Source organism: Ananas comosus, linkage group 11 (assembly GCF_001540865.1).
Source record: "Ananas comosus cultivar F153 linkage group 11, ASM154086v1, whole genome shotgun sequence".
Taxonomy (NCBI): domain Eukaryota; kingdom Viridiplantae; phylum Streptophyta; class Magnoliopsida; order Poales; family Bromeliaceae; genus Ananas; species Ananas comosus.
In genome coordinates, this window is record NC_033631.1 from 8610141 (window position 1) to 8624853 (window position 14713).

At 35.3% G+C, this 14713-nt stretch overlaps 2 protein-coding genes across 2 annotated transcripts; one reads left to right on the top strand and one right to left on the bottom strand.

The window, feature by feature from the left end:
* LOC109717131 (translation initiation factor IF-2-like) lies at positions 3492-6524 on the bottom strand. The gene is made up of 3 exons (XM_020242805.1): positions 6468-6524; positions 4148-4325; positions 3492-4060 (listed from the first exon to the last, which is right to left on the bottom strand). The coding sequence occupies exons 1-3, from the start codon at positions 6522-6524 to the stop codon at positions 3492-3494; spliced, it is 804 nt and encodes a 267-aa protein (XP_020098394.1).
* LOC109717826 (E3 ubiquitin-protein ligase ATL41-like) lies at positions 6634-7462 on the top strand. The gene has a single exon (XM_020243753.1). It carries the CDS (start codon positions 6704-6706, stop codon positions 7445-7447), a length of 744 nt encoding a protein of 247 aa, XP_020099342.1. The 5' UTR covers positions 6634-6703; the 3' UTR covers positions 7448-7462.

Sequence of the window (14713 nt, forward strand, 5' to 3'; positions counted from 1 at the left end):
GCTGTATTTATGTTTGTCTTTCCTCTCCAACACTCTATGCATTATTTTGTTAATAGGAACTAAAGACAAAAAGAAGCACCACCTCTTGTAGCGAGTAGCGACATTGAAATTAGTACGCAAACAGAACTATTGCATTAGATTAACAAATTAGATATTTTTCCCTAGTCAAACTCTATAGACAAGATACCTACACTCGACTATTCCACACTGCATAAGTCCACACAACATAATTGTACTGCACAATTTACCAGTGGAACTCCAATAAAGATTGATTATCGTACAACATTCCACGAAAACTTAATTATTCAAGACTATGTACCAGTAAAAATCTCCTATCAATCTCATAAACAAGATAGATAAAAGCACAAATTATAAAAAGCTGGGACACTTTACTTGGCAGAGGCGATGAATGTATGATATAAAAAGTAATGTGTCTACTTATTTAAGTCATAATTGATAGTCATAATTGATAGAAAGCGTTTTGTGACATTGAATAGCTTTCTAGTTCAAGTATCAAACAACAAGATGAACGGGCGATGGATGCCCAACTTACAAAATTTTCTAATACACATTGTGGGTGATATAGATAATACTAAATGATCTGGATTTTAAATTTATAATTTTCATATTTGAATTTTGAGCTACACATAAACACTCTAGATTATATAGTAATCATTCAAAAGGACAAGAAGAAAACAGAAAAACAAACCCATAACAAATAGATGGGACTCTGCTTATCAGTTGTTTATGAATATTTATTTTCCGAGTTTGCATTTCATATAGTGAAGCAAAACTATCATGAAAACTAGAAATTAAATATATTTTCACTTGCTTCATTGAGTAATTGCACATTGATAGCTTTTACTTCAAATTAAAAGTTTATGCATATTATGATGTCCTCTAAAACGGCATTTCATGTAAAGACAATATTCCTAATTTGATGATAGTAAACATCTCTGTTTTTCTCTTTCAAATGATATATTTGTCCATTTAAGTGTACATGTTAACGAATACTAACAACAGGATAAACAATTTGTCCTACATTTTCTAGATATCTTGGTCATGTAGTGATAAATATTCTCAATATATAAATGCAAACTGTTCTTCAAGTGACATGTCATTTAATATTTTTTACACAATCTTGAGAGAGATTATTATACAAGTACCAAGGTAATGAGTCGAAGAATTTACTAAGATTGCCAATAAAGACCTTAAAATTGAGATCTATTGCTATTATATTGTATATAAGATAAGAAGGCTAAACCATTTCCCCTTGAATAATACAGTAAGGGAAAAGGTTTTAGTCACAGAAGGCATGATCATAAAAAGTATAGAAACCATTTCAACCAATATTTAACAAAAGCAACCTGGCAGGGGTATTTGCACAATTTTTGCATATTTAAAGGGTACATATATGCAAAAGCGCATAAATAAAATTATAGTCACTTTTACTGACCGATAAAGAAAATGTCTTGTCAATGGCACCATCTGAATGAATTTAGACATCTTTACATCCAAGAACACTTGCATCCTACTACTGGAAGCTGAATAAGCATTTGCTTATCTCATTAACACAGTTAAAAGTAAGTCACAAAAAACACTAACGAAAACTTGTCAACGAACCAAGCCTTAGAATAGTAACAGCACATTGTAAGACACTAAATTATCAAACTTTTTGCTTTCATATATAGAAGTATGTAAATACATGCATATTTCTATTTCCTAGCCTAGATGAGAAAACAAAACGAGTATGCCGAAGTATGCTATGCACAATTTGTCCGCCAGAAGTATGAACAAATGAGAGAGTCAGTCATTGTTACTGGATCCTCTTACCTTCTCAGAAAGAATTTTAAGTTCCCGATCAAGATCGACCAATTTTCTAGCCAAATTTGTAAACCAGTCAACATATCCCGCAAATTTCAAACACCAAACTCTCTGAAAATCATTGATCATCTCTGAAGCCACCAAACAAAGTTCATGTTTGCCCATCAAACGTTTCTTCTCCAACTCAAAATTACAAAGAACCATCCCATCAGACCTACTACTATCAATGTGTTGAGGCCTGCCATTCTTCAGAAGCTGTTTTCTATACTCATCAAATCCATTCTTCTCATCCTTTAAAGCTTTTCTGTAATCATTAACCAAACAGCGCATAGCTCTGAGATCATGCTCGAATTGAAACTTGTCTTGTCGTCTCTTCTTTAGATCTTCTACCCTGGCTTTCTCCATAGATTGGATGATGAGATCCTTTTCCGCAATCGATCGCTTAAGGTGTTGAAGTTCCGATTGGGCATTTATGCATGCTTGATTCCTTTCAAAGGACATCATCTTCATCCTTCGCATCCAATCCTGGACTTGTTCCGTGTAAGCATTGAAATCAAATGGTAAATGATTCGAACTGCCGAAACACTGCATGCTGTTCTGCCTCCGAGTACGATCAACGAAATGTGCGTCATTGCCGCCACCGCCGCTGCTGCCGCCACCACCAGTGTCACGACCATCACGGACACCATCGACATTGTCGTCATCATCATCATCATCATCATCATCATCATCATCATCATCAATTTCTACAATTTCCCTCTCACAACTACTTACAACCAAGTGGGAACCATTAAAGCCATGATCCCTCAAAACAGAAAAATCTCCCGAATTCAGTGCGAGGGATTTCGGATAAAGGCCACGAGTGTTACAATCTCGCTCTACATCAACAAGATGATGATTCCTAAAAATGTATCCCTCAGAGGAAGAAACCCTTACCCCTCGGCGATCGCCGCACCTCTCCTCCACCGCAACCTCCCCGTCTCCTCCCTCATCGCTCGAATCCTCCACATCCACAACCAAAACCGCATCCTCGCTGCAGCGCCGGAGGAGGCAGGGGCGCTTATCGGGGACGGAGGAGGGGAAGGGGTTCTTCCTCTTGGGGGGTTCGTATACACTTTGATGCGCCATTAATGGTGGGTTCGAACGTGGGTTCGACTATCGTAGTTGGAGACATGGGGAAGACAAAGAGGAATCGGAGGGGGAGAATGAGAAAGTGAAACGATTTTTAGGGTTTATGAGGGGACGGGGGAGAAGGAAAGGGAGCGTGCTTTTCATGGTTCGAAGAGGAGGGGAGGGAAAAGGAAAACACGAAAGTCACGTTTTGTGTAGGAACAAATTTTGGAGATGGCCTTTTTTAAAAAAAAAAATTGAATAGAAGCCGTAAAAATTTCAGTTCGGTTCGGCTCTGTTCGATTCGTTTTTAGTGGCATGGAACTGAACAAATCACGAAATCTAATTTGATCTTATTTGGTTCGGTTTGATTTTAATAGTAAATAATTTGATTTTAGTTTAAAAATATCATTAGATCAAAATTTTCAGATTAGTTTTGGATTCAAAAACTGAAAAACCAGCTCAAACCGCCCAGAAAACGAAGACTGCGCAGGCCGGCCCGGGCACCCGTAGCCACATCGGGCCGAGGAAGGCCCGCACCCCCCACTGCGAGAACATTACGGGCCGGGGTGGGCCCATAAGCCCGCAGAGGAGAAGGCCGGCCCGGGCTTATAAGCCGTCAGAGGGGCAGGCCGGGCCGGGCCTATGTGCCCGCCGCCTGTCAGGCCGGGCCAGCTCTCTCCCTGCTGGGCAGGCCGGGCCGCCAAGCCTGCAGCAGGCCGGGCCTGCCAGGCCATCAAGCCCGTTGAATGCTTAGGCCGGACCGCCACCCGCTGCAGGGCGGGACAGCCCGGACCCGAGAGACCCACTACAGGGCGTGCCGGGCCCAGCCCACTCGTCCCACTGCGGGGCGAGCCAAGCCCGCGTGCATACTGGTGGGCGGGCATGGCCAGGGCCGGCCAGCTAGTAACAGTGCGGAGAGGGGCGGGCCGGACCCGTATGAGCGCAGAAGACTGGGCTGAGCCCGTGCGTCGCCCACGTAACGGGCCGGGCCAGTAAGCCCGGTAGCCACAGTTCAGGCCGGACCGGGCCAATGAACCAGCTGCGGTGCAGGCCGGTCCTGCAAGCCCGTTGCGGGCCGGTCCCGGCCCGCAAGCCTGCTGTGGGACGGGTTGGGCCTGCAAGCCTGCAGATGAGCGGACCCGACCAGCTAGCCACACTGGGACGGGCCGGGCCGGGCCCACATAACAGCTGCGGGGCCGGGCCTACTTACCAGCTGGGCCGGCCGGGCCTGCAACCAGCGGGGCCAGGCCTGGGCCTAGCACCCACAGCGCTGTGAGGGGCCCGCCCCCCCTGTGCAGCGTGCCGGGACCACGCGCCCCGCCAGCGAGGAGGCCGGGCCGGGCCCTACGCCAGCGGGCGGAGGTCTGCCCCGCAGCAGTCTCGTTTCTCTTCACGCACAAAGCAATAAATATAAAAGGGGAAACTTCAAATATCCCCCTGTAGTTTCGCACTTTCTCACTTTAGTACCCTGTGGTTTAAAGTATATCAAGTTAGTATCATGTGGTTTCGCACTTTCTCAATTTAATACCCTGTGGTTTCAAGTGTATCATGTTAGTGCCCTGTGGTTTCTTTTTTGTATCAAGTTAGTACCATATGGTTTTAATTTTCTCTTTTTATTATCCATTTCGGGGTATATAATTTAACGAAATATTAAACCACATGGTACTGAAGAGAGAAAGTGCGAAATCACAAGATACTAACTTGATACATTTGAAACCACATGGTACTAAAGTGAGAAAGTGCGAAACCACATGGTACTAACTTGATACATTTTAAACCACATGATACTAAAGTGAGAAAGTGCGAAACCGCAAGGAGGGTATTTGAAGTTTCCCCAATATAAAATAAATAAATAACAGATTTTTTTTTTTTTTTCATGCAATGAGCAGAAAAACAATACACAAAGATGTAATTTTTTTGGCTGACTAAATAATTTGATGCAATAAAGTTCTATATAATAATTTAATTTAGTTGTCTAAATGTTAATGTATTGCTAATAAAAAAGTAACGTAGCAATTTTGTGATCAATGGTTTGCTGATATGCCATAATTAAGATGCCACGTAATATTTCAATATTTAGTCAACTAAATTAGATAGTGGGTTAATTCTAAAAATAAATTAAACTTTGAGAATTAAAGTGTCACTGACAAAGTTTAATGACCAAATGTGCAATTTACCTTAAAAATTCCATCATGTAATTACAATATTATTGATGACATGCAATTTTCTAAATACCAAACATTATTATTAAACTCTAAAACATTATAATTAAACTCTAAACGTTATCATTATACTCTGAATCCTAAACTCTAATTCCTTCACATGTGTTAACCAACATCTATTTCTATTCTTTCTACTACATTAAAGGAGGGTTTGGGGGACCAAAGGGTGACACGTCTGCCCCCTATACCCTCCTTTACTCTCTCTCTCTCTCTAAATTTCTTCAAATTTTGAGAGAAAATACTTTAAACTATTTAGATTAAGATTAATATTCTTGATCTTGAATTTAAAAGTTCTATGCTCAAATTTTAAAGAATATTCAATTTTCACCGTCCATTTTGACATAATTAATTTACTAAGTAAACGATATAAAAAAAAATTAAAATTTTATTCCTAAGAACTTCATATACCCTAAATCATATTTAACGCTGTGGATCGTTAATTTGAATACCCTAAGAACGAAAACAAGACTATAGTACCGGAGCTCCGGTACTATAGATAGTATAGTAGCCTAATTTTATATATATATATATATATATATATATATATATATATATATATATATATNNTAAATTTTATATTTTAAATTCTAAATTTTAATTTTAACTTATAATATTTATTTTCAAATTTTAAAATTTTAAATCTCTAAACTCTATAAAATTAATTAATTACGTTTATTAATAATTAATTAAATATATTATATTTAATTAATTTTATTAATAATACATGTAATAAATCGTGTAATAAAATCTAACTTGATAGATGCAATTTAAATCACGTAAAATATCTCTGTATAAAAAATACAGAATTTAAATTTTAGAAATAAAATTTTAGAAATATAATGTATATATATGTGTATATATATAATTAATTTTTATTAAACAATTTCTTCTACAATTTTATTTTTCTTCTATTTATTGATTTTTTAAAAATTATTTTGATAGATTTATCTCAAATCCTTTTCATATAAATCTTTATAAAATAAATTGGTGTATAAATTTACTTTGCACATATACTAATATTAATAAATTTTATTGAAATAGATTTAACTATTAAATTATTTTTATATAACTTTTATTTAATTAATAATTAGAGTTATAAAACTATAATAAAAATATTTTAAAAAGTAAAATTTATTATAAAAAAATTTTTTTATGTTGCGCGCGAATATTTCACTAGTATCAATAAAATATAGTTGCGTACTCCAAAGTGAAGGATCCAAAATATTACTTACTCTATACTTAATTAGCTTTTATAAAATTTTATTAGTGCGCCGTTCACCCATTGGCTTCATTAGAACAAATGTAAACCATGGACTCATCATCAAGGAACGCAAAAGTTAAATCTATGGTCAACGATCGTGACATCGTGCCCTATCTGTAGTAGCGTAACTGACCAGCGAGTAAATTCCCGCTCATGCATATTATTCTACGCAAAATTTTCCTCTCATCACTCCCCATCCCTCCAATGCTAATACAAGACTAGTAGAAGTAATTATAGCTTAATTCGCTCTCCCTCATCACACATTCAAACAGCTGCAGACACCATGTCCAACGCCAATAATGTCGACTTGCAGGCGCCGGCCGATCCCTACGAGTGGTTGGCCTCCGACGAGACGAAGAGGCCGACGACCTACAGCCTCAACATCCGCATCCTCACCACCGCCGTCCTCTCCCTCGCCTTCGTCCTCGCCTTCCTCCTCTTCCTCCACCTCTACATCCGCTACGTCCTCCGCCGCACCCACCGCAGCCACCATCGCCAATCCACCACCGCCATCGCTACCACCACTACAGCCGACACTACCACCCTTCGCATCGGTTTCGCCGCCGCCGCAGCCAATAATAATAATAATAACAACAACGAGCCCGCGAAACGGCCGGGCCTCGATCCGTCCGCCATCGCGGCGCTGCCGTCCTTCTCGTACGCGAAGAGGGAGGCCGTCGACTGCGCCGTGTGTCTGAGCGCCGTCGAGGCGGGGGAGACCGTGCGGCGGCTGCCAGGCTGCGGGCACGTGTTCCACGTGAGATGCGTCGACGCGTGGCTCGAGACCAATTCGTCGTGCCCGGTCTGCCGGGCGGGGGTGGAACCACCGCCACCGGTGTCGGTGTCGGCGGATGTAGCAGTGGCAGGCGACGCTGCGGTCGGGGGGAAGGAGGAGGCGGTCGGGTCGGTGTCGGCGCGGCTGAGCACGTCGTTGCGGCGGATGCTGAGTAGGGAGAGATCGGGGAGGGGAGCTGCAGTTGCTGCTGCAGGAGAAATTGCAGTGGAGGATTTGGAGAGGCAGCAGTAGTAATTAAAGATTAATTAATTCTCAGTACATTATTTGTTTTGTTCAAGCAATGATATAAACTCTCTTTTTTTTATTACTGTTTCTTTTATTGGTATTCAAGAAGCTTATAAATTCTCAATTTTACTGTTAAAAATATTATCTAAATATAATCATATTGTAGATGCACCATTATTAATTTACCATTATTGCTAGTTTTACAATCTAACTAAAAAGGATTATAATTCTAAAACTTAGCCATTTTTCAACATCTTTTCTTTTATTATCTTTTTTTATAATAGTAAATTTTAAAAAGGATCGGATCAATTCTATGATAGAGGATTATTATAGGATTCAACTTTTTTAGATCGTAGACTTAGCAATTTTGTTATTAATTACTATGTATATAGGAAAAAAGGAATTAAAAAAATTAAGATTTATTTGTCGACAGAAACAATAGATACATGCGAGTTTAATTTTAATGCGCTTGATTATACTTTTATTTTTAATTTGATCAATAACAATTATTTTTAATAGAGCATTCGGTAATAATAAATAATAGTCCAATAATTTCAGTGGCATCGAAAATAAAGAATTTTATATGTGAACAGTTGAAAAAAAAAAAAGGGGGCCAGAGAGGGCCTAAGTTTGTCTTAGTTTAACACATGCTCATGCCATAACAGCAACAGCGTGGCGAACAGACGAGAACCAATTAGAAACTGCCACGTGCGCAGCCGGTAGTGGAATTCTACGGCTTGCATGTCGTTGGTCACGAAGTAGTGGGATTGGTTGGGGCTTGTGGGACCTACAAATAGACAAGGGACAATCACGAGTCCCAAGTTTCAAAGGATTCGGTAGACGAACCATGTTGACTTTTATTATTATTATTATTATTTTTAAGGAAGAAAGATAATATAATATTATTTTGTTTATTTTTTTTAGAAATAATACTGCTAATGTAAATCAACTAGAATTCAAACTTAAAATTTCGGAGTACCAACTATCAAATTTTTTGCCACTTACATTAAAGACAGTTGGTCTTTTTATTATTTCTTTGTTCGATGATCCGGTGTTTTAGAAGTGAGGTCGAATTTGCCGGCGGAACCGGTTGTATCATGACCCAATTTCTATGCCGGTTCAGTTCAGCTCATAAAGTTATAAAATTGATTCATTTGAACTAGCGATTTGACCGATATATTAATAAACTTCAATCCAATTTTAATTAGGCGGACTCAAACTATCACTTACTATAAATTATCGATCGGATAATTAAATCAGTTCGGTTTATTCTCTTTAAAAAACCTTACAAAATATATTTATTTATCTTCTTTATTTTTATTATTTTATAAATAAAAAATAATAATTTATTATTTATGATATTACGTTGACATTATTGATTGGACCCATGGAACCACTAGATGAACCAGTCGAATGGTGACAAAAGCATTGAGTTAAAACATTGATTTTCACATTGCTTTGGTGTAAAGAGATTTCTTTTTCTTTTTTTTTTTCTTCTGGATAGATCGTTAAGTACTACGGTCATTATATGTGGCTAACCGTGAATTAGACATAAATATAATAAATTTGTAGTTTAAAATTTTTTTAAAAAAAATATTTTTAAAAACAAATATAATTATTTATTTCTCTATAGTTTCTAAAAATAGCATATCTGAATCGACAATCAGTAATGTTAAACGTAATCTAAACTAATTGAATTTTCTATGACTTGAATTTCATAATTTTTTAACAACATTTGTATATATAGACATATAGTGGTCAAGTAATTTCAAAGTTACTTCATATTCATTAGAAAATAATAATTTTGCAGTTGAGTACTAAATAAATAATATCAAAAAATAATAAAATCTTGAATCTAGCTAGAAGGTTTAAATAGTCTAAATCAAATTTAACAATATATTTGGAAATGTATTATTGATATAACTCTGAAAGCTAGAACAGCTTCAGTGTGATTAGAATGTAGAATGCCATACTACACATGGAAAAAATGCATGTAAATTAAGCTCGAAAATGGAGAGAGATGCATGGTAAATCACCGAGAATGACACAAAAAAAAAAAAAAAAATCTTGTCATATATTCAAGAGAAGAGATAGTTTCATAATCTATATAACAGAGTAATTGCAACCAACTAAATTTTAGAGCTAATATAAATCTAATTATCGTAATAAGATTAGGAAAATGTTATACTATTGATAACAGGGAAAAATCTTATTACACTCATGACCAAGAGTAAGGATAAAGTTTGGAAGTAAACAACTCCAATTCCACGGACATAATATATCTATAGTATCGGAATTTCGATACTATAGTTTGTTTTCAATCTTAGAATGTTGAAATCAACGATCAAAATCGTTAAAACTAATATAGAATATTTAAAGTTTTTAGGAATAAATTTTTTTTTTTGACATAGTTTATTTTATGATCAAATTAGTTAAAAGTTATCAATATTTAATGGCTAACATGACGAATTTATATATAGTTTAACGGTATAGAAGAATGTAAATTTATTCGATGAAAAATATTTTAAACCATCTAGATTAAGATCAGCATTCTTGATCATGAATTCAAATGTACTATCCTCAAATTTTAAATGATGTCAAAAAAATAAAATTTTATTTTTAAGAATTTTATAATCCTAAATCATATTTAATGATGTGAATTGTTGATTTGAATACCCTAAAATCGAAAACAAAATTATAGTATAGAAGCTCTGGTACTATAGATAGTATATTATCCTTGTTCTTCCATAGCAATGTTCGTATATGATCCAACCAATGAGTGTGGGCAATTTTTTTCCGTAGTTGAAGAATCATCTTAGGTTATTGGGTTAATTTCATTTGTACCCTTACAAAATTATGAAATATCACGAATATTCTTCGAATTTTTAAAATTTTACAAATGCCCCTCTAAATATAATATTTTTTCATAAATACCATCCCTGTTAATTTTTTCTGCCTTCCGTCAATTTAGTATTTTTTGTCATTTTACTTTAAAATATGAAATTACCTTTTTACCCTTAATTTGTTTCCTATATGTTTATGGGTTAATTTCATCGGTACCTCTCTAAATTTCAAAAATATCTTAAATGTCCCTATAAATTTGGTTATATCATAACTTCTAAATACATACTTTCTTTCAAAAACATCCTCGCTGTTATAACTCCGTCACTTCAAGTCATATTAAATTTAGTTAGATGGCGGTCTAACACTGGTTAAAATTTGAAATGTTTATTTTGCCCATAAGTTGAGAAATTTTTGAACGGTACATTAATTTTATGATTTACTATTTAACCCCTAACTTTTATTCATTATTTGTTTAACATTTAGACTAACATTATTCGCTGATATTCTTTAATACTACTTAGCTCCTAATTTTTTTTAATTATTTATTTTAGTTAGTTATATTTAAAATTTCATTTAACTTAGATTGCTCTGTTAGCTATTACTTATTATATATTTTTTTATTTTAACTTCTACAAAATAATTAAAATTATTAAATTTGTTGGAATCATCAATGGATTGATAAAATCTGTAATTTAATTAACAAAAATCAATCTAATTTCAAGGAACCAAATATTAAGAAAACTTTGATCAAAAAAATTAAATTAAGGGGCTATTTCATAATGTATAATAGTTAAGGAAATCTCTATATATTAATCTTAGAAAACTTGTGAGGGTATTGATGAAAATGTATTGAGGGTAAATTCGGTATTTTGAATTTATTATACCTAAACATAACGAGCAATAGTTACGAGGGCATTTTTGAAAATTTTTATGCTTTTTTGAGGGCAAATATGAAATTTTAAAATTTTAAAGGGTATTTATGATATTAGATCTATTTGGAAGGGTAGTGAGGAAATTTTCCGTTTGTGTGGTTACTGAAAAAAGAGGAAACTGAATGTACTCTTGTCTCTCTTTCTTTCGAAAAATTTCATCACCTAAAACATTTGACGGAAACTGATCGTCCCTGGTATAATGTTAAAGAATTTGATGATTAATATGTAAAGTCTCAAATTCAAAATCTAATTATTTATATTTTTTGCTAAATTTAGTTTTTTAAATAAAATAATTGAAACAGGTAGCATGCTATATTTTTTTTTAAAAAAAATCTGATGGAAACAAATTTCTTAAAAAACCTTTCTCAAACTTGCTAAATTTGATATTTGCTCGTGGACCGCAAACTTGCAATTTTTGTCGGAGTGTGTGGCTTAGTTTGATCTTATTTAAATATCTTCAAACTGAATGTGAGGTTAATATAAATGTAAGGATAAATTTCAAATACTATCTCTGTGGTTTCGCACTTTCTAACTTTAATACCCTGTGGTTTAAAGTGCATCAATTTAGTATCCTGTGATTTTTTTTTCTCTTTTCATCAGCTCCTACCTTAACATTTTGTTAAATTATATACAAAAAACTTTAAATACCCCACTTAGATTTATCGAATATTCATTTTAGTATCTTTTAATTTTAACTTTGTCACTGATTAAAAAAAAAAAAAAGTAAAGAAGATGCTAAAAATAAAAATATGAAACCACGATATACTAAATTGATACATATTAATTAAATCATAGAGTACTAAAATAAAAAAATACGAAACCACGGGAATTGTATTTGAAGTACGTCTCCCTAAATTTAATTCTTGCCTTTAGTATCCTTCTCCCGATTGGCTTCACTTCTTTTTCTCATTTTTCTCTCTTTTATTTTCTCTCCATGTCTTACTAATCATTTCCATCAACCGTCCCTAGAGCAAGTGGCAAAGGGCTTGGTGGTTGGTATCCGAGACCCAAGTTCAAATCCTAGTTGATTCACATTTTTAGCTAAGTTTATTTCTAAATGAAATGAACGAAGCGGGTAACGTGCTACCTATCTCTCAAAAAAAAAAAAAAACAAAACAAAACAAAACAAAACAAAAAAAAAACGTGCGTGGAAGGGGAAACCACTGAGTTCAGGGTACAAATACAAAACGTAAAAGATAATTTTGAGACTAAAATATTCAAGAGAAAAGTTTAAGGGCTAAAAGATGTCACAACATTTGTGACAAACCTTGGAAAATATTTATCCATGCATTCCATCAATCAAACTGACCAATGCTAGGGAGTTTCACACACGATTGGGTTCGCTAGGGTAAAGCAAGGACCAAGTTAACCAAGAATGTGTTTGGTAAAAACGAACTACACCCCATCAAATTTGGTGACTTCGATCCAAGCGATGAAATTCAACCTTGCGCTCATTACGGGCAAAGTCACTAGCTAGTTTGCGCTGTGCGCAAACTCGCTGCCATATGAGACGGATTCGCGCACGTCGGCTCCATAGGTTCCATGGAAGTCGAGCTGCACGATTCAATCCACGAACACTGGCATGAAAACTCAGCCACTTTGACCCTGACTTTGGACAAACCAAACATGGCCTACAGTACACCCCTATGGGTGAGCATATTCGGCTCAAACTGAATTACCATACAAACCCCATCGAAATCAGTCGGGTCGATTGCTTTTACATATAATATAATTATAATTAAGTTCCGTTCTAAAAGTTAAAAGCTAGAAAATCGAATAAACGGAATAAAACAAAAGTTGAGTAATTCAATATATATTAGTCTCAAATTTTAAAAAACTTATATATTAATTACTATTATTATTATCTTAGATTAATGATTTTAAACATAAAACTAATCATAATTATATCTTATTTTTAGTAATTTAGAAAAAGCCCTAAAAATATTTTATTAAAACTAAATAAACTGAACTGAATCAACCGAATTATTTGGTTTTGTTCACATCAGTTTTTGCCTCTAACTCGTTTTGGTTAGGTTTTATAAAAAGCTGTAAATATGGCACTAGACAGACCAACAATGCTTACCCCTACATTTGCCTACTGCTTTTGCCGCTTTTGTGAACCAATTCGATCGACAAAGTTGAGAAAGCACGTTTGGTGATGACAATGGTGGTAGAGGTGATAAATGCGTCGAGAGTTCAATCCCGTATTAGATAATTAAGAAGAAAGTAAAGAATTGATGTATTTCAATGGGTGCAGATCTAATAGGCTTAAACTTTTAGATTGAATGAATTCAATTATTTGTCATATCCTTAGACTTATGTAAATTTGGATTAGGCTCAAAACTCCCTAACAAGTGGTACTCGTTTAAATAGTATGGTGCAATTGAATTAGTTGTTATTAAAAACGTGACGGGAATACATGGAGGATTTGTCTATACCTCTATACATATATATAAATTTTCATGGCTAAATTCACATGAATGTACTATCTTCATTTGAGGGTGGTGGAGAGATCAAGATGCGTATGGATTTTTCAATATATGATTTTCGGTTTTTCTTTTTCTCTCTCCTTTTTTGTTGCTCACTGTTCGGAGCCCTCCGGCCTCCATTCGCTGCTCCTCATGCGTCCTTGACAAGAACGGTTCATGATGCTATCACAAGCTATACTATTCTCAACAATTATATATGGAATATCTATATTGTTATGTTTTTATTTTTTCATAATTTTTTTTTCAATTATCTACCTGTCGCATCGCACAGGTTGTTTCATTAGTGATAAAATGATAAGACAATTTTGTGTACTCAAAAGAACTGGACTCAGAGAGGAGTGGATTGGATGTATGAGCTCATATTAGTGCATTAAAATCAATTACGCCCGAGAGGCACATGCCAGGAGCATGAGTTGGGCTAAACTTTTGATTGACAATGACTAAAGCACATGGATTGGGATGTGTGGATTTGCAGTGACTTACAAAGAAAAGCTAGAAGGACATGTATTTGAGACGAACCAAAAAGTGATTCGGTGCTACGCGTGGAAAGTAAAACGAAAAAAAAAAAATTTGAGTTTAAGGGGAAAAAAACAAGTAAAACGAAAAAAAAAAAAGATTGAGTTTAAGGGAAAAAAATTGAGTTTAAGCAGAAGCAGATTAGTTCGCATGTAAAATGAGAAGGTTGTTAAGAGTTTATGTAAATAATCGCATATTGAATAATTAATAAGAGAGAAAAATGTTGAAATATATGCCACTGGGCCTAATGAGTTCCATCAAAATATGCTACATGTGAATCTGGACCATGCGGTTGGGTCCAGAACTCCTTGCTTATAGGGTCCCCCTTAACTTTGTTTATTTTAGATCAGCACGGCACCCTCTTATTGACCGTCCTTAACGCAAGTGGCAAAAAGACTTGATGGGTTGGTATCTGAGACCCACCGCACCCTCTTATTGACCGTCCCTAGCGCAAGTGGCAAAAGCGCTTGATGGGTTGGTATCCGAGACCC